The sequence below is a fragment of the Rhineura floridana genome, chromosome 1, assembly GCF_030035675.1.
Source record: "Rhineura floridana isolate rRhiFlo1 chromosome 1, rRhiFlo1.hap2, whole genome shotgun sequence".
In the NCBI taxonomy this organism is placed as follows: domain Eukaryota; kingdom Metazoa; phylum Chordata; class Lepidosauria; order Squamata; family Rhineuridae; genus Rhineura; species Rhineura floridana.
In genome coordinates this window covers 86,303,450-86,323,963 of record NC_084480.1, presented here as the reverse complement: position 1 = coordinate 86,323,963, position 20,514 = coordinate 86,303,450, and the positions used below count along the sequence as shown (strand labels likewise).

At 42.6% G+C, this 20,514-nt stretch overlaps 1 protein-coding gene across 1 annotated transcript in view; it reads right to left on the bottom strand.

Moving 5' to 3' along the window:
* ADAMTS19 (ADAM metallopeptidase with thrombospondin type 1 motif 19) overlaps nt 1–20,514 on the bottom strand; it is a 228,121-nt gene that overhangs the window by 175,300 nt on the left and 32,307 nt on the right. The window contains exon 2 of the mRNA XM_061609144.1: nt 19,353–19,360. Coding sequence (XP_061465128.1) covers nt 19,353–19,360 — 8 coding nt within the window. The remainder of the gene's footprint in view (nt 1–19,352; nt 19,361–20,514) is intronic.

Below are 20,514 nucleotides of genomic sequence, written 5' to 3'. Positions count from 1 at the left end.
CTCCTGCTATCATGGAGAACGATGGTATAAGGGAAGGAGAGCATCCAGCTGAGGAAGAGGGAAATGATCCCTTAGAAGGGACCCATTCCTTGGGGGATGAGCAGCTATCCACTCATGCCAAAGATATATCTCTGGGGGGTGGAGGGATCCTTGTAGTGGGTGATTTGATCATTAGGAATATAGACAGTGGGGTGTGTGAAGGGCGTGCAGACCGCAAGGTGTTTTGCCTGCCTGGTGCGAAGGTTGCGGATATCGCCCGTCGTTTAGATAGTTTGGTAGACAGTGCTGGGGAGGAGTCAGTGGTCGTGGTGCACATTGGCACCAACGACATGGGGAAATGCAGCCGTGAGGTCCTGGAAGCAAAATTTAGGTTGCTAGGTAGGATGCTGAAACCCAGTACCTCCAAGGTGGCTTTCTCTGAAATGCTACCGGTTCCATGTGCAGGACTAGCCAGACAGGCACAGCTTTGCAGTCTCAATGTGTGGATGAGATGATGGTGTTGGGAGGAAGGGTTTGAATTTGTTAGGCACTGGGGAACATTTTGGGACAAGCCGGGCCTGTACAAAAGGGATGGGCTCCACTTCAACCAGAATGGAACCAGACTGCTGGCACTTAAAATTAAAAAGGTGGCAGAGCAGCTTTTAAACTGACTGAGGGGGGAAACCCGACAGGAACTGAGGAATGTCCGGTTCAGAATAAACCTCCCCCCTGGGATAAAGACCAAAGAAATGATGAAATTTTAAAAGGGGTAGGCCTAGAAGTAGGCATTGTGAGAGCAGGGTCACAGGATATCAACTCAGAAGGGCAAAATTACCACAGGCCAAACCAAAAGTACCAAAGACACTTGAAGAGAGACACTGCTTACAAGTGCCTGTACGCTAATGCTAGGAGCCTCCAAACCAAGATGGGAGAACTGCAGTGCTTGGTCTTAGAGAAGAGCATTGATATAGTGAGCATAACGGAGACCTGATGGAATGGAGAAAACCAGTGGGATATGGTTGTCCCTGGATATAAACTATATCGGAAGGACAGGGAAGGACGTATTGGTGGCGGTGTCACTCTATACATGAAAGAAGGCATTGAATCCAGCAAGCTCGAAACCCCAAAAGAGGCAGACTCCTCCACAGAATCGTTGTGGGTGGTGATACCATGGCCCAAGAAGGATTTAATACTGGGAACGATCTATCGTCCCCCTGATCAAAATGCTCAGGGAGACCTTGAGATGAGATATGAAATTGAGGAAGCATCCAAACTAGGAAATGTGGTAATAATCTGTTCCAGTCATGACAAAGAAGCAAAATTTCTAGATATTCTAAATGACTATGCCCTAGACTAGTTGGTCATGGAACCGACCAGAGGGACGGCAACCCTGGACTTAATCTTCAGTGGGGACCGGGACCTGGTGCGAGATGTAAGTGTTGTTGAACCGATTGGGAGCAGTGACCATAGTGCTATTAAATTAAACATACATGTAAATGGCCAATTGCCAAGAAAATCCAACACGGTCACATCTGACTTCAAAAGAGGAAACTTCACAAAAATGAGGGGATTGGTAAAAAGAAAGCTGAAAAACAAAGTCCAGAGGGTCACATCACTCGAAAATGCTTGGAAGTTGTTTAAAAACACTATATTAGAAGCTCAACTGCAGTGCATACCGCAGGTCAGAAAAGGTACCGCCAGGGCCAAGAAGATGCCAGCATGGTTAACGAGCAATGTCAAGGAAGCTCTTAGAGGCAAAAAGTCTTCCTTCAAAAAATGGAAGTCTTGTCCGAATGAGGAAAATAAAAAGGAACACAAACTCTGGCAAAAGAAATGCAAGAAGACAATAAGGGATGCTAAAAAAGAATTTGAGGAGCACATTGCTAAGAACATAAAAACCAACAATAAAAAATTCTATAGATACATTCAAAGCAGGAGACCATCTAGGGTGGCGATTGGACCCTTGGATGATAAGGGAGTCAAAGGTGTACTAAAGAACGATAAGGAGATTGCAGAGAAGCTAAATGAATTCTTTGCATCTGTCTTCACAGTGGAAGATATAGGGCAGATCCCTGAACCTGAACTAACATTTGCAGGAAGGGATTCTGAGGAACTGAGACAAATAGTGGTAACGAGAGAGGAAGTTCTAGGCTTAATGGACAATATAAAAACTGACAAATCACCGGGCCCAGATGGCATCCACCCGAGAGTTCTCAAAGAACTCAAATGTGAAATTGCTGATCTGCTAACTGAAATATGTAACTTGTTCCTTGGGTCCTCCTCCGTGCCTGAGGACTGGAAAGTGGCAAATGTAACGCCAATCTTCAAAAAGGGATCCAGGGGGGATCCCGGAAATTACAGGCCAGTTAGCTTAACTTCTGTCCCTGGAAAACTGGTAGAAAGTATTATTAAAGCTAGATTAACTAAGCACATAGAAGAACAAGCCTTGCTGAAGCACAGCCAGCATGGCTTCTGCAAGGGAAAGTCCTGTCTCAGTAACCTATTAGAATTCTTTGAAAGTGTCAACAAGCATATAGATAGAGGTGATCCAGTGGACATAGTGTACTTAGACTTTCAAAAAGCGTTTGACAAGGTACCTCACCAAAGACTTCTGAGGAAGCTTAGGAGTCACGGAATAAGAGGAAAGGTCCTCTTGTGGATAAGGAATTGGTTAAGAAGCAGAAAGCAGAGAGTAGGAATAAATGGTCAGTTCTCCCAATGGAGGGCTGTAGAAAGTGGAGTCCCTCAAGGATCAGTATTGGGACCTATACTTTTCAACTTCTTCATTAATGACCTAGAATTAGGAGTGAGCAGTGAAGTGGCCAAGTTTGCTGATGATACTAAATTGTTCAGGGTTGTTAAAACAAAAAGGGATTGCGAAGAGCTCCAAAAAGACCTCTCCAAACTGAGTGAATGGGCGGAAAAATGGCAAAAGCAATTCAATATAAACAAGTGTAAAATTATGCATATTGGAGCAAAAAATCTGAATTTCACATATACGCTCATGGGGTCTGAACTGGCGGTGACCGACCAGGAGAGAGACCTCGGGGTTGTAGTGGACAGCACAATGAAAATGTCGACCCAGTGTGCGGCAGCTGTGAAAAAGGCAAATTCCACGCTAGGGATAATTAGGAAAGGTATTGAAAATAAAACAGCCGATATCATAATGACGTTGTTTAAATCTATGGTGCCGCCGCATTTGGAATACTGTGTACAGTTCTGATCACCTCATCTCAAAAAGGATATTATAGAGTTGGAAAAGGTAGAAGAGGGCAACCAGAATGATCAAGGGGATGGAGCGACTCCCTTACGTGGAAAGGTTGCAGCCTTTGGGGCTTTTTAGTTTAGAGAAAAGGCAGATCAGAGGAGACATGATAGAAGTGTATAAAATTATGCATGGCATTGAGAAAGTGGATAGAGAAAAGTTCTTCTCCCTCTCTCATAATACTAGAACTCATGGACATTCAAAGAAGCTGAATGTTGGAAGATTCAGGATAGACAAAAGGAAGTACTTCTTTACTCAGCGCATAGTTAAACAATGGAATTTGCTCCCACAAGATGCAGTAATGGCCACCAGCTTGGATGGCTTTAAAAGATTAGACACATTCATGGAGGACAGGGCTATCAATGGCTACTAGCCATGATGGCTGTGCTCTGCCACCCTAGTCAGAGGCAGCATGCTTCTGAAAAACAGTTGCCGGAAGCCTCAGGAGGGGAGTGTTCTTGCACTCGGGTCCTGCTTGCGGGCTTCCCCCAGGCACCTGGTTGGCCACTGTGAGAACAGGATGCTGGACTAGATGGGCCACTGGCCTGATCCAGCAGGCTCTTCTTATGTTATTATGTTACCCACCTCATGATGTGACTTAAATCATCTTACACCAAAGGCATATAGACTTCCAAACCTTTGAATGGCAGGTGCTAGGCTCAATCCTGCCTCAAAGTCAAAATCCTGGCCTGTCAAACACCCAAGCCCAGGTATATGGCAGCTAGTTGGGGTAATTATTCAGTGGTAGTGTTTTAAATGGCTTCCAATCCAATCACAATTGGTGAATTCCGGGGCATTATAAATTACACCACTTTAAATTGTGACTGAGATAACACATCCCAGCCTTAAAGCACTGCAGGTAGGGGTGTAGTCATCCAGGGTCTTGGGGGTGTGGTGTCTTAAACCCCTTACTCTTTTGGGAGCAGTGTCCCAGCAAGGTCCCTATGTCTCCAGCATCCTATGAGCCCATCATCATGAAAAAGGAGTGTGTTAGCTGAAAAGAATCTTTTAACATGCGTCCTTGACCTTTCCTGCTGCTTGGAACCAATCAGAGTGAAAGGAAGTGAGTCAGCCACTGAGAAGACTCTTTTCAGTAGCTAATACTCTCCCCTTTCATGCTGCTTGGGTCCTAGGGACATCAGTTGTTGTGGGAGAAGGCATTAACAAGGATCTCATTCTTAACCCAGCAGCAAAAAAGGGGGAGGGGGCATGGTTATGACTAACATGAAGGGGCCCTGCACTTCTGTATTTGCCATTATACTATTGCCTGCAGAGGCTATATTTCCCACATGCTCTTTCCTTTAAACAAAATTAGTAAAGTTTTGTGGCTGAACATCTATCTCCACCCACAAAGTTGATACCAATTATCAAAACAGCCCTTTATGTATCATTAGATCATTACCAAACAGAACATCCAAAAAGAAATAACATAAATAAAAACCAAACATGCCAATGAAATAGTCACGATTCAGCCTATTAACATTTAGTTAAATAAAAGCATCAATTATGCTGTTCTGAGTATACCCCTATGTCATCAGCTATCTTCATTTTTGGAAGTACAAAGAAATGATACACAAGTGGTAGCCAGTAATATCTGTCTTTGATTAACTGTACTTCCTGATGTACTCGCTGTGCAGGATCTCCACAACATCTTTTTAAAAAGTTCTCTATCCACCTGCTGATGACTTTTCTAAATTTGTTGGAAAGAGAAAATGCCCTGTCTTTTATCCATGTTAACTCCCTCCTTAAACATTTTCAGCTAGTTGTACCACACAGTTTCCAGAGAAGCAGATTCATCCGAAGTCCGTGCTAAACAAGCTTACTGTGTGATACAAAGAACACATGCAGTTACTTGAAAGAGCTTCCACATATAGTTGTTCCAAGCGATGGCTGACTGTGGAGACCACATCTGTGTAGATGTGGACTGATTCATCACATGGAGATTCTCCATGCCAGGAAATATTATTGGCAGCAGCTGGTGGGGGCACAGAAATTTTCTGTGGGGGCAGAGATTTATAGGGGGGCATGGAAATTTCCCCCCAGATGGGAGCAATCCATTCAGCACATTATAGGCCCTGTCTGAAGCAGCCACCATGTGACATTGTTTTTTATTATTTATTTTATTATTTCATTTATATCCTGCCCTTCCTTCCAGAAGGAACCCAGGATGGCAAACAACAAACAACACAACACTAAAACATCTTTTAAAACATCTTAAAAGCAAAACACCTTTAAAAAAATATTTAAAACATTTTGTAAAAATATATTAAAATAATATTAATATTTAAAAGCTAAAACACCAGACTAGGATGCATCCAGACTCAGAGGAAGGCAATAGTAAACCACCTCAGAATACCTTTTACCATGAAAACCCTATGAATAGACTATCCAAAATGAAACACAAGATAGTGCTGGAAGATGAGAACCCCAGGTCAAAAGGCACTCTCTGAGCTATTGAGGAAGAACAATGGACAAGTATTAGTAGCTCAGCTGAATCTCCAGACTCTTAGCATTCATTTTAAAAAAAATGTTTCTATGTAGTCTGGTTTAAAAGATATAAACCAAAATGTCAGCCCTCCCAGAAACTTCTGTTAGTACCAGCTGCTCTAATCCCTGCCCTTTCAGGGTTTTAGCCAATAAGTGAAGTCAGGATCATGATTGACGAGATTTGTTGACCCCCAGGCAATAGCTAAACCCCATTTCAAGTGCTGAGAACAGTTACCTTTTCCTGCTTGTCTCACATCAGGAATTCAGTAAATGTATAGCTTTCAGCAGCATAAAGAGTACTTTCTCTGTACAGGATTGGGTCTTGCTTTTGAATAAATATGCATAGGTTTGCACTACAACAGAAGATAACAGGAGGATCATGGTAGGCATAAAAGTGTACATGCAGAGTTTTTTTAATTACTTGGCATATTATACTTTTTATCTTTCAAATAATTTTTGAACAGAAGTTTTAAAAAGTGTACATGCTGCAGTGTTATACTTTTCTAATTAAGTTTTATTGGACTGTTGAAGAGGGCAGTTTGTCTTATTCATAACCTGTTTTAAAAACGTTCCCAATATAAAGCTTTTCTGGGAGTAATGCTGCAATGCTAATTCCACATACCTGGGAGTTAACCCCATTGAATTCAGTAGGACTTACTTTTGAGTGGACATGGTTAGGATTGTGCTGAAAATCAATGGGACTTTTGAGTGAACACAGAAAAGGAATGTGTTGTAAAGACATGTCTGTAAAGACATGTCTGTAAAGACATTTGGAGCACCCACATTAAAAGGCAAGCAGGGCATTACAGGCAGGGGGTTGCCAACCCTGCTTTGATATGGGTATTGTTGCAGAGGATCCCTAGTGAAGCCTAACAACAGCACAATCCTAACCATATCTACTCAGAAGTAAGTCCTGTTTAGTTCTATGGGGCTTAGTCAGTTAGTAAGTGTGTTTAAAATTGCAGCCTTCAGGGGCATCCATCCTTACTCCTGAGTGCTCCCATCTAATATCTCCACAACACTAGGCTCCCTTCTCCCTACAACGACCTTCTGGTGACTGGCCTCGCCTGAGAGCACTTAAACCCTTGTTGCCAGAAGGTTCCTTATCCAGGCTATCTAAGCAGGTGAGTAGGAATGATCCCATCACTTCAGCTAGACTGGAAACACCTTCATTTAGCTAAGATTTCTATCTTAATTTTCAATCAGAGAATTTTTTTTGTTTGAGTGGTATGCTCCAAGCAACTGTGGTTGATGTTTAATTTATCATGCTTAATGACATCACTAGGGCCTGCCCCCTATGACATCGCTACGGCCTGCCCCCTATGACATCGCTAGGGCCCGCCCCTGAAACCTCAAGGTTTGGGATGCTTCTGACCAGACAGCCCTAACCATGAGGAACTCATTGTTTGAAATCACAGAATAATTGCCTCTTACCCACTTAAGTACTGCAGTAAGAAAAACTGTCTGAAAAGCTCCTGCATGCAGAAGACACCACATGGCATTTTGTATTTTAGTCAATATAATCACATGTTGGTAAAAGACACAAGAGGGAAACATAAGTTTTCTATGCTCTGGTGCCCTCTAGGTTAGACTACTGCAATGTGCCTTAGAAGACAGCTTGTTCTGAATTAGCTGTAGTTTCCAGAGTAGTCAGGTTGTTAACTAGAACGAGAAGGTATGAACATATAACATCAGTTCTGGCCCAACATCACTGGCTGCTAATTTGTTTCTAGGCCCAATTTAACTTATTCTGACCTTTAAAGCCTTATGTGATTTCAGATTACTATTTCTAAAGTACCACACTTCCACAAATAAACCTGTCCAGCCCCTGAGCTTGTCATCTGAGGCTGAAAAGTGGCAATGGGAGGAAGGGCCTTCTCTGTACGGGTCCCATTTATGGAATGTTCTCCATAGGTAGGCCCACGTGGTGTCAACTTTGCCATCATTTCAGCACCAGGGAAAGATATTTTTTCTTTTCTCAGGCATTTGGGCAGTACCGATGATTTCATATTATACTGATAAATCTATTTTAATATTTTTGTAATATTAGCATTGCATTATCATTTGCTCGTAAATCATTTTTTATTGGGAAGTAATATACAAATTTGGTAAACCTAATCAAAACCTAAACAATCCAGCAAAGTTAAGGATTTTAAGATCCAACTGCTTTTAATAGAAGGGAGTTAAACATATGTTTAAATATCTGTCAATGAAAACATTAGAACATAAACAGTGCTTTATTTTTACTTCGATCATGCCCATAGTTTGACATGGGGTTAGGCATCAAGAACATAAGTGAACCAAAATTCATGGAAGATATGATCTATCTGAAATAATTTTGTTTAAAATATCGGCATCAATATTGTATTGAAGTAAGTGAATACAAGACTATGCTAGAGTTAATGGTTTGTAGAATAAGCTTGAAGCTTGAATGACATTAGGATTATTAACCTAGAATTCAAAGAATACCACTGACACCTTCAACACAGTTGCACTGCTGAAGAACCTTGAGTCCTGAAAGCATACTAGAGAACTATGACTTTAACTGCATTTAGATGCCCGCATAGTTTTCAAGCCCTACTTACACTATGAATGCTGTGAATTTCTTTTGACTTCTTTTTTAAAAAAATACATCTGAAATGTTTTGACCAACCCCCTTGCTTTCCTGTACTTTTATTCTGTTTATTCTTTTTACAGATACTCCTTTTAAATAGTTCATTCTTTTAAGAAAGCTTAACTTTAATTTAACATATGTTAAAGCTGGTTTACAGAAAATGTTATTCTTTTTACAGGAGTATTTCTTAAACAGTTTACTTCCAAGTAGGCTCAACTGTATACTTTCTTGCCAGTAATTACTCAGGGGTGCCATTTAAATTTTGCTATAACAAAATCATGATGAGAGACTGGAAGAAACTCAGAATATCAAATCCCAAAGTTCATCTCGAATCTATACAAGCCCCTGATAAATTCTGCTCCAAAAAAGTATAACACATTTGAACTATATATCACACTGAGATAATAATTACTACTGCATCCTATGTAGAATTCCAAAATACTAGAGGCTACACGGAAATAATTAAATATGATGCAAGCCAAACTTCATAGTTAATAACTTGGATTTGCTTTGCAAAATAACATTCAGAAACAATTATAACCCCACATATAGCAATCCAGCCTGTAGAAAGCATGACAGATTTATATACTGCTTTTCTTCTTTTTCTCCCCCCCCCCTTTTTTCCTGTTTTTACTCCTGAGATGTGCATCTGAGTGTGTTCCAGTCTGAGGTAACTTAATACAATGTAATGACATTACAGGATCCACTTAGGGAGGATTTGAAAGATATAATTACCATGCATGTCATTTTCAACATTTTAGAAAGTGATACTGTTGATCTGGATGGGCATTCTTTGTGTGTAAAAATACATGCATTGCATAGTCCAAGTTTCTCCACAGCAGAGCACTTGGTCCCCAAGGAAGACAAGCAACCTGAAAGAACCTTGTGGCGTTTTTATAAAGACAGAGATTTATTGTAGGCATATGCTTTGATAGACTAGATTCTCCTTAACTAGATGCACAGAACTGGGTTCTTGACTGCAAAGCTTATACCACAGTAAATCTGTTAATGGTGCCACAAGACTCCCTGTTGTTTTTACTATAAAAGTCCAATATGGATACCTCTCTGGAAGAAGAAATCTTGTCAGTTTGTGATGAATTAGAGAAAGTTCTGCTAGATGATCCTCCTTCAACATCAACTGTACATGAATGAAACAGGCAATTATGCTACAGACATGGAAGATGGATTATCAAAGTGATCTTCAGATGGGAAGACAAGCGCAAGGTGTGATTGTGAGCCTTCCTGCTATCACATTATATTCCTGTGAAAGACGAATTAAGAAAAGGGAAGTCCATATAATTGGGAAAGTCCATGTAATAGTTTCAAATATGCACATCATTTACATATGCTTAAATTTGCTTAGAAGATGCTTAAGAATTAATGAAATAGTCTATAAAGTCTACTGTATGCATGAGCCAAGCAGTAAAACAGGAGTAGTTTGAAACTGCCCCCCCTTTCCCCTCCGCCTCCTGCCTAAAGTGGTAATTTTCCTGAGAAACAACTGGACTAGACGAAGCATGATTTTCTCATGAAGGTGAGTACAGTACAAGATAACAGTTCTGGGCAGACAGTCCATGTGTTAGATAAACAGTCGAAGTGAAGAAAGAGGAAATCCTTATATGGTGAAGTTAAGCTGACTAGTTGAGAAAGAAAGACTCTTTTGGAGCTTCTGATGAGAGCCTGATTAGAAGTGGCAAAAAGCAGATAAGACCACGGGAACACACCTTCCCATAGAAAAGAAAGGGTATAAACAGCCAAGTCATATAGCACTCAGGGCGCCTCAGCTCTGCTAGAGTGGGGGTTCAAAGAAAGCAGGAGAACCATCCATCTATTCCATCAATACCATATGATGGGTATCAGATGTACATGTATCATGACATGTATTCCTATGTCCTTTGTACTTTGGCTCTGATTATACAGCCATGAGAGTGGCTGTATACTATAGTCAGCATGGATTTTTCACATTCTGCAAGGTTAAATTGAAAATACCGCCCATGCTTTCCATAAGCTCATTCCAAAACACAACATTACAAAACTTATAGTCCTGAACTCAGAAACACTTGCTAAACAACACTATACACAAAACACTCAGAGAGAATTGAGAGTTCAAAGTGTAAAACGAGAAAAAAATCCAGACCCTTTTGGACTTTTTTCTGTCAGTTTTCTCATAATGTGTTGAAATTAATTAAAAACCAGCCACGTTCACAGAGTTCCTCTAATCCTATTACTGACCTTGTCCCATACTCTGACACTGTTGCATTGAACTCAATGATAATGTCAGGCATGCTCAATAAGAACCAAATGTCAGTGTTCTAAAAGCCATGATTCACAGCGCTGGGCTTGCCTAATCATGGGGCCACACCCACACCAGACTTTCCTTTCACTTGAGACAGTCATGACTTCCCCCAAAGAATCCTGGGAAGTGTAGTTTGTGAAGGGTGTTGAGAGGAGACTCCTATTCCACTGACAGAGCTCCAGAGACCAGAGTGGTTTAATAGTCAGCTGCTCTGACTGAAGCTCTGTGAGGGGAACAGGGCGTCTCCTAAAAACTCTCAGCACCCTTCACTAACTACACTTCCCATGATTCTTTGGAAGAAGCCATGATTGTCTAAAGCAGCCTTTCCCAAACAGTGTGCCTCCAGATGTTGTTGGACGACAACTCCCATCAGCCTCAGCCAGCATTGCCAATGGTCAGGAAATATGGGAGTTGTGGTCCAACAACATCTGCAGTCACACTGGTTGGGAAAGGCTGGTCTAAAGTGAAATATTTTATTTTTTTATTTTATTTTTTATTTATTAAATTTATATCCCGCCTTATGGCCAAAAGGCCCTCAAGGCGGCTTACAAAAACACGAATATAACACATCATAAAGCATAAATACAATAATGCAATTCTCAAAATTAAATAACAAATAACATTATTAAAAGAAAAGAAAAAACATTTAAATGTGTCACAATAAGAGAACCAAACACTTTATAAAAAGGCCTAGATAAAAATCTTCAATTTCCCAGCAAATAAGTAGCATTTTTATTGTTAACATATAAATATACACAGTATATAAGTAGCCAAACAATAATAATAAACAACAAACTAATGAGAACATCTCAATAAATATACAATTAAACAATCCCCACACACTTCACAACAGTGTTTAACAAAAATATGCTATAGTCCAAATAACAGCAAAAATGAATCTCCAAAATTAAATCTTGACCCCCAAAACAACTAAAAAACAACTAACCCCAGTAGTCTATAGACATCCCGAGCAGCAGGTTCACGCACACATACACACACACGGTCTCTGGCCCCTTCAGCAGTTGCTGCTTTTGTAGCTGGAGAGAGACAGGGCCCCGCCCTTCCAGGCCAGATGGAAATTAGCCAGAAATGCAGGGAGCAGGTCTTGCAGAAACTCACACAGGTAGAAATAAAGGTCTAGTGTGAATGAGGCCAGTACAGCTTTGGTTTAAATTTGGGTGGGAGACTACAGGTGCCTGCTGTAGAATAAAAAGGTGGGGGAAACCCTGAAAAGCAATCAGGGTTGCCTTCTCGGTGGCTGCCCCTAGGCTTTGGAATTCCCTTCCTAGGGAGGTAAGAATGCCCCCCTCCTTGCAGTCCTTCCGCCGACAAGCAAAGACCTTCCTATTCCAACAAGCCTTTGGAATTGAAGGCTAAGGATAGGGCGTGAAGGGTGCTGCATTGCTAATGTCTATTATATCATTTTTAAACTAGTTTGAACTCTTTTAGCTGTATGTGTGTACGGTTTTAATATTGGAAATAGTTTAATCTTATTTTAATGTAGATTTTGTATGTTTTTAATTATATGTATTTTTTATCTGGAAGCCGCCATGAGTTCCAGTTTTGGAAAAATGGCGGGGTATAAATAAAGACAATAATAATAATAATAATAATACTGTTCACAATGTTTTCCATTTGGAAATGGGCTTTCCCTCTGCCCAGTGCCCACTCACCCATCTCCTCCCCTCCGTCTTCCCTCCCTCTCCCCTCCCGTTCCTGCCCTCCTCCTCCCCTTCCTGCCCCTCCCCCAGCTCAGTTTCAACTATCCTAAGCATGATTGCACAGGAGTAAATCCCACTGAACTCAAAAAGCATAGAAATGATTGAACCTGCCTTCCCCTCCTCCTGCCTCCTATCCCCTCTCTCTTGCTCTTTCCCTCCCCCTTCCTTCACCCCTCCCTTCCCCTCACCCATCCCCTTCCAATCCCCTCCTTCCACATCCGCCTCCTTCCCCTCCAGGCTTCCCTCCCCATGGTCAGTTTTACCTATCCTTCTTCCTTTCCTTCCCTCTTCCTTCTTCCTCCTCCCCTGCCCACTTCAGGCTTCCCTCCCCACGGTCAGTTTTACCTTTCCTAAGCATGATTGCATGGGAGTAAATCCAATTAAACTCAAACATGCAAATGATCAAACCTGCCCTCCCTCTCCTGCCTGCTCCCCTCCCCCTCCTCCCCTCCCCATCCCCTGTGGTCAGTTTCACCTATCCTAAGCATGATTGCAGGGGAGTAAATCCCACTGAACTCAATAAGCATGCAAATGATCAGCAAACTTGCACAGGATGCCATTTCTTACCTCCCGGATTAAAAAGCAGAGAAATTCACTAATAGGCAAAAAACCTTGCAGTTTAAGAGTGTACCAATAGCCAACAAATATTTCTATTAAACTTTAAAAAGCAGGGAAATTGGGCAGCTATAGTGAATGCACCAGGGGAGCAGGAGACCTAACCTCCTCTCTGAGATATTGGATTGGCCTACAAATTTGTCAAAATGCAAACACAATTTGGGTTGGTCTTTCACAGTCCAATCCACTTCTTGTGTAGCTTGGAAGAATTTGGTAACGTGTGCCTCTGAGCATATGGTGAGTGGTGGCAACACCTGCAATCAGCCCAAATAACAGAAACAAGGCATGTGCTGTGCTAATCTTGTTTTAGCAGGGAGGAAGAAAGAATATTAAAACAGTTGATATAGTTCAGATACTCACCTTAAATATGTTTGATTTACTTTGCAATTTTAGTGAAGTTTCCTATAGTAAATCATTCTCTTTTGCTTCTGTTTCTGTGAATATGTGAAGTATAGCAACACTTAAAAGAAGCTCCAAAAACAATTGTGGAATAATGGCCCTGACTGTTCTGCAGAATAGTTTCCAATCGAAATGAGGAGTGTCTCAGTTTGCACAAGATAAAACAATGTGAGGTGAAATACGTTCTAGCAAAATTCTAGGTGTGCTCTATGTTTTTAATTGACTATGCCCACCTTTCCTTAAGTGGAGTAGTTTAAGCATAGCAGGCTGAAAACATCCATCTTGGGCAGGCCAAGTTTGTTTTTTCCAACAGCTAGAGTCCTTGCTTAAGAAGCAACATATTGTAACCAGTCTGATTTCACATCAAACTGCAGTTTCAGATTCAACTGTTAATGTGCCCAAAATAGGAATAGAGCATAAAGTCCCGTTTGAAACACAAAGGGCTGTCTTCACCATATGAAAGGCTTTGAAATTAATAAATTTGACACAGATTTCTAGGATGAATGAGAGAAATACAATTTTCTAGGTTAGATTCTTTGTAGAAACAGTAGCAACAAAGAAAAGAAGCAAAGTAAGAACACCAACAAACATACAAAAATGTAATTCTCCATTTTTGGAGATGGCAGGTATTGCCACCACTCACCATATGCTCAGAGGCACATGTTACCAAATTCTTCCAAGCTACACAGGAAGTGGATTGGACTGTGAAAGACCAACCCAAATTGTGTTTGCATTTTGATAAATGTATAGGGCAGTACAATATCTCAGAGAGGTCAGGTCTTCTGCTCCCCTGGTACATTCACTATGGCTGTCCAATTTCCCTGCTTTTTAAAGTTTGACAGAAATATCTGTTGACTATAGGTATGTTCTTAAACCGCAAGGTTTCTTTGCCTATTAGTGAATATGGCTTAGAGTTTAACTCAGTCCTTCAACTATTGTAACTTGTTTTAATTAAGATATGCCTTCAGAGTCTTATACTTTGATGTTAAATGGATATCCAGCAATTTGTTTATATATATATACTGTTTTCTGTTTCTGCATTGATGGCTAATGCTACCTAGAATGCATTTTATTAGTTGTAGTGTGCAAAATAGCATACTTTATAAAGACTGTTCTGCAGTCTGAAATCTGACTCCCAAATAGAAAATTTCTGGTACCTCCCTAGACTCAAGAATTCTTGAGTTGAGTCTCCTCTATTCTATTCTCCGCCTACACTAGATGACTGCTGTTGATAACCTGTGAGTTTAGGTAACCTAACATTCGATATACAAGGACTCCATGTAAATACAGGGTTTGAAAGAAAGCAAGAACCCTTGACCCTATGCATTCGCTGGCAAAGGGGTAGTCTTGCTGGTAACATCCCAAATAAGCAAGGACTCTGGCTTATTTTTAACTTGCTCTGTGACAATTTAATTTCTTCATACAGAGTGGAGAAAACAATTATTAATGTATCTCAATGTGCTGAAGCTATTAATCTGCATAGTAGTTAAATGGGATAAAGTGCTTATATATTGTTTGGATGGTTTACTTGAGTGTACTTGAAGTGAACTATTTTTATGCTTGTAAACCACTTGGAAGCCATTTTGGCAACTAAGCCATATACAAATAATCAATAACAACACAGAGAAAGTAGTTAAAGGTGCAATCATGTACATGTCTACACAGAAGTAAATCAATTTATGTTCAATGGGACCTACAGAGCAAACAATCTCATCAGAGTCTGGCAGGAGTGGACCTGATAGAGGTTGAACTGATGGAAGGGCACCATATCCAGAATGCCTTCAGGAGCCTCTGGGAGGGGAAGACACTGGACGTGGCAGAAAGAAACAAAATACATGTTTCTTTCCACCACCCCTTTTCTCAGTGTATCGGCTGCCAGGATGAAGGGCTGCAGGAGAGATTCAAAAGGGACCAGGATGTGGCATAAGTCCCCCCCCCGCTACTCCCCTCAACACCCCCCTAGAACTTCCCTTTTGCAGGCCTGCTGTCGGCTTCTGCCAGCTCCCTTTATGCTGAGCTGGGCTTCTCCAGAGGATCTCCAAGTGAGCCGGGATGAGGGACTTACGACATTGCTGAACCATCCACTTACCAGCCCAGCAGGGATTACATGGCGCAAGAAGCCAATAAGGTTCCACCTGTCCCTATAAAACTTGTATAGTTTCTCAGTTTGAGCAACTCATTGCTCAGATACTGACTGAACTATTAGGAATGCTAAACTATCTGCTTCTCTGCGAGTCCCTAATGCATTCTATAATACTTCAAGATGGCATGTAAAGACTGTGCACAGCTTCAGGGTTCATCTTTTCATAGCTCACTGACCATATGTTGTTTACCTTTTCCTTATTATCTACAAGTTGCCAGTGCCCTCAGATTTGCACATCACACAACACAAACACAAACTACTTAAAAGAGACTGCAGTTTGAACTTTTGAATCACTTCTTCACAATTAAACATTAATTAAACAATTAAAATTTAATTGGACCAATTAAAAATAGGCATGTTCATTACTTGTTGACTGCAGTAATGACAAGGCATAATTATGAATGAAACTTTACATATAACACCACAGAACTTTGATGTCAAATCTAGCACAATGCTCCTCAATGGAGCTCTGTTCATACATTCAGCTGCCAGATTTCAAATTAAAAAGTGCAGAAATGAGTAGGGAAAAGGAGGAAATAAAACCGCATTTCAATGATCAGTCACTATGCTACCACCCATCTTACATGCCATATACTGTCTCCTTCTCTACCAAGATCTTGGATGCAAGTGGGACAATGTAATGATGATGAAACAGCACTTAGCCTCAGTTTTAAAAATGTTCATACCACCAAAGTACCTCATGTCACATATTGCCAGATTCCTACTTAGAAGCCACTTCTGTAGGAAATTGTAATTCCCAACTGTCACACATCCCTACCAGCACATGCAAATCATTTCAAGTACATGTGCCTAGAAGTAAGCCTGCAACATCTCTTGAATAGTAATTTTAGGCATTTTAGCATGTGTTTTTAAATTGCTTTTAAAAAATGTGTTTTTTAAATTTGTATATTTGTTTTTAATGTTTTAATTGTTGTAAACCGCCCAGAGAGCTTTGGCTATGGGGCGGTATATAAATGCAATAAATAAATAAATAAAATTTAACACTCATATAAAAGGACTGATTACATATTTTTAACAATACCTTTTGAACACTCTGTCACTACTTGAAGGAACACTGAATTTTATGCCAGTTGCAATTAGCTATTTATTTTATGCATCAGTGCTTGCAAAACTGCATTAAATATTATGAATAGCATTTGTTTTTGCTTCATATCAGGATAGATATGAGATTATGATAATGGAAATTAGTTTTAAAGATGTAATTTAGTAAACTGCTGTTGTAACAGTCAAAAGCCAAAATCTACTGTAGCCAATATATATTCACACTAGCATGATACAGTAAGTATATCATGTCCTTGTTCCTAAATTTACGATGCAGAAATCCATGAACTCTTACTTCAAACCAAAAATATATAATTTATTCCAAAATCGTGCAGCTCCTGTATTAAACAGTATTGCACTTCTATTTTGCAAGACTGACATTTAAGTTTTTCTCCCTTAGATGTGTTCCCTTATGGGCTTTGCTTTGATTTTTCTAGTGCAGACACCATCTGATATATACAGCATATATATATATACATACACACACACACACACAGTGCCTTGAAAAAATAATCAGACCCCTGAGCAGTGCTCATATTACTGAACTAAAAATGGTACATTGTAATTTCAGCCTGTATGATATTTTAATTTGAAACACTGAAACTCAAAATCAATTATTGTAAGGTGACATTGGTTTTATGTTGGGAAATGTTTGTAAGAAACATAAAAAACTGAAACATGTTGCTTGCATAAGTATTTAACCCCTGTGCTGTGGAAGCACAAGCCTGCCTTGGGCCCCGGCACTCCCCTTCCGTGATTCACAGCAGGATCGCTGCTGCGTATTGCAGGGCGGGAGCTTTGGAGCCCCCATCATTCCCTCACTCGACCTACCTTTCTTGGTGTGTTGTGTAGCTGCGCGCACCAGCACACGCAGGGCTACCCTTAACCAAGATGGCAGCCAAGGTTTCCCTAAGGGGCTGAAGCCTCTCCACCATCTTGGCTGATGGCAGGGATGTGCGCACATAGCACACATGCGTGCCATCAGCCAAAATGGTGACAGAGGCTTCAGCCCCTTAGGGAAACCTTGGCTGCCATCTTGGTTAAGGTCAGTGCTGTGCGCGCAACCACACAACACAGCCGAGAAAGGTAGGTTGAGCGAGGGAATGGCGGGGGCTCTGAAGCTCCCACCCTGCGATACGTGGCAGCAGTCCTGCCATGAATCGCAGAAGGGGAGTGGAAGGGCCCCTCAGGGCCAGGGTCCCACCTAGCCACCCTTTGGAGCTGGTCCTGCTCCCAAGACCTTATAGGCCAGTCTCCCAAGTAGGCCAGTAATACTATCACTGTTGGACAAGCAACCAGGCTTCCAGGCCTCTCAATGTAGCAGGCTTTTCCTTTTCCTTTTTTTTCTGCTTTGGCCACTTGTTTGGCCATCAGGCATGTAGCTTACCAGGCCTGGGGCATTTAGGTTCTTGACTCACATATACAGTTGTGGGCCCAGTTTACTTTTGGGGTTTCTAGGGTTTTGACTGGCTATGCCACCCAAGAAAGTAAGGCCCCCCTCCCCCCTCCCCATAAGCACCATCCCCCAGTGCCTATGTCATCTGATGAGTCCCCTTGGGTGGTGATTCTAGCCTGCCTGGAGGCACTTGAACAGTGCAATACCCAGGCTAAGGCTCCACCTAAGCCACCACCAAGGCCTCTTGCCAAGCCTCCAACTAAGTGGGCTAAGGCAACTAAAGGGGAAGTTGGTAAGGAATCTACTCAGGGTACTGTTGACTTGATCCTAGGTCAGTCAGACCCTCTCGAAGCAGGACCCAGCGGGGTTCCTCTGACTCCACTTGTGGGAGAAGTGAGCACATCGCCAGCTCCTGATCAACAGCCTTAAATGGAGTCTTCTGCTGCAGTTTTGCCACATGAGTCTCCTTTGTCCACTCAGCAGTTGAGATGGCCAGGATGGGGTATTTCTCCCAGGGATTTCCCTACTGGGGCACGGGGCAGGGTTGGCCTTTATCCTCTCCTTCAGCTCCTGACATAGGCTCTCTTCAGAGGGTAGTACAAGGAGTTGATGGCACACTTCATAGCCAGCAGTCCCCCCTCATGGCTGCAGGTTATCAGGTTTGGCAGCCCCAGGCAACAGGTCAACCCAATAGTGGGACAGCTGCTCCTCCCGCTGTTCTCGGCCGGTCCTCTGCTGCAGCTGCTTCTGCTGCCACCAAGGACCCATTGAGTGTGGTTACTGAGGACACCATTCCTTTGGGAGAGACTTCAGTCCCGCTAGACTTCCATCTTTTCCCCACAACAAAGCAAAAGATTTGGCAGGCTGAGAACATGGAGTTATGCTCCCTTCTCTATCAAGAGCTGCCTAAGAAGGACAAGGAACAGGGAAGAGAAAGGGATGATAGGCCCAAGCAAAAGGGATGTGACAGGGAGGGTGAGGGGCCAAATTATAGAAAGAGTGGGCGGCAGGCGCCGGAGTGGTACTGAGGGCAGACCATGCCAGATTAGGGGAATGCGGGATAGATGCTTAGTACCCATCCCATGTTCCGGGTCTGCCAAAACCAGACGATAACTGGGGGATGCAGGTTTCCTACAAACCTTCGACTGTTGTTGTGTAATGCCAGGTCTGTAGTACAAAAAACATCACACATCCATGATACAATCTTGGATGGACAGGCAGACCTGGCATGTATTACGGAGACCTGGTTGGATGAGGCCGCAGCTCCCATTCTTGAGGCCATGTGTCTACCGGGTTTCCGTTATGCACAGCAGCCGAGGGTGGGAAGGCGGGGACGGGGTGTGGCAGTCATCTACCGGGAGTCTTTACTTTTTACCAGACCTCCTCTACATAGGACTAAGTTTGTTGATTGCATGTACTGGAGGTTGGGCCCGAAGGGCAGTTTGGGGATCCTGCTGGTGTACCGCCCACCCCGCTGCACAGCAGACTCCCTGGCCGAGGTGCTGGAGGTGGTCTCGGCTGTACGGGCATTGTCCCCAGAATTATTGGTGCTGGGTGACTTCAACGTGCATGCCGAGACCACTCTCACTGGGGCCCCTCGGGATTTCCTGGAAACCATGGCTTCCTGGGAACTGCACCTTAGTAATACTGGGCCCACCCATGTAGCCGGTCATGCTCTCGACCTTATGTTTGTCCTGAGAGGGGAGGGAAGTGCTCTGAAGTTGGGGGTTGCTTCTTCCACCCCTGTGTCATGGTCAGATCACTACCTGGTAAATATAGACTTCTCGATGTCTCACACCCTCTGCAGGGGAAAAGGACCTATTAGAATGGTCCGCCCCAGACGCCTGATGGATCCAGAAGGATTCTTGACTGCGCTTGGGGAATTGGAACCTGCTGAAGGCCGCTCGGTTGACTCCCTGGTGTTAGAGTGGAATGAAGGGATCACCAGGGCTCTGGACCGGGTGGCACCGAAACGTCCTCTCCCCCTGAACAGAACTCAGTTAGCACCATGGTACACACCACGGTTGCGTAATCTGAGACAGGAGGTGAGACGACTAGAGCGCCGGTGGCGGAAATCCCGTTCCAAGGATGTCCGGACACAGGTTAGAGCAGCAGTAACTGCCTACCAAGTGGCAATAAAGGCAGAAAAGAAGAAGTTCTTTGCTGCCTCTATTGCGTCAGCAGAGTGCTGTCCCAGGAGGTTATTCCAGGTGGTCCGAAGCCTGGTCGGTCCAGTTGCTCAGGAACCCTTGGAGCAGTCCAAGACCTCCTGTGGCAAGTTAGCAAAGCACTTTGCTGACAAAATCGAACATTTACGGAGCTTGATCCCGTACGCCGTGGATGCAGTGAGTGAATCAGAGTTGGCCAGTTGCAAGCCAGTCAAGTGGGATCGGTTTCGGCCTCTCCCTTCTGAGGATGTGGACAAGGTGCTCCCGACTGTGAAGCCTACCACCTGTCTAAATGATCCTTGTCCATCGTGGCTCCTGGTGAGCTGCAAAGAGAAACTGGGCGAGGGGATCAAGGCGGTGGTCAATGCA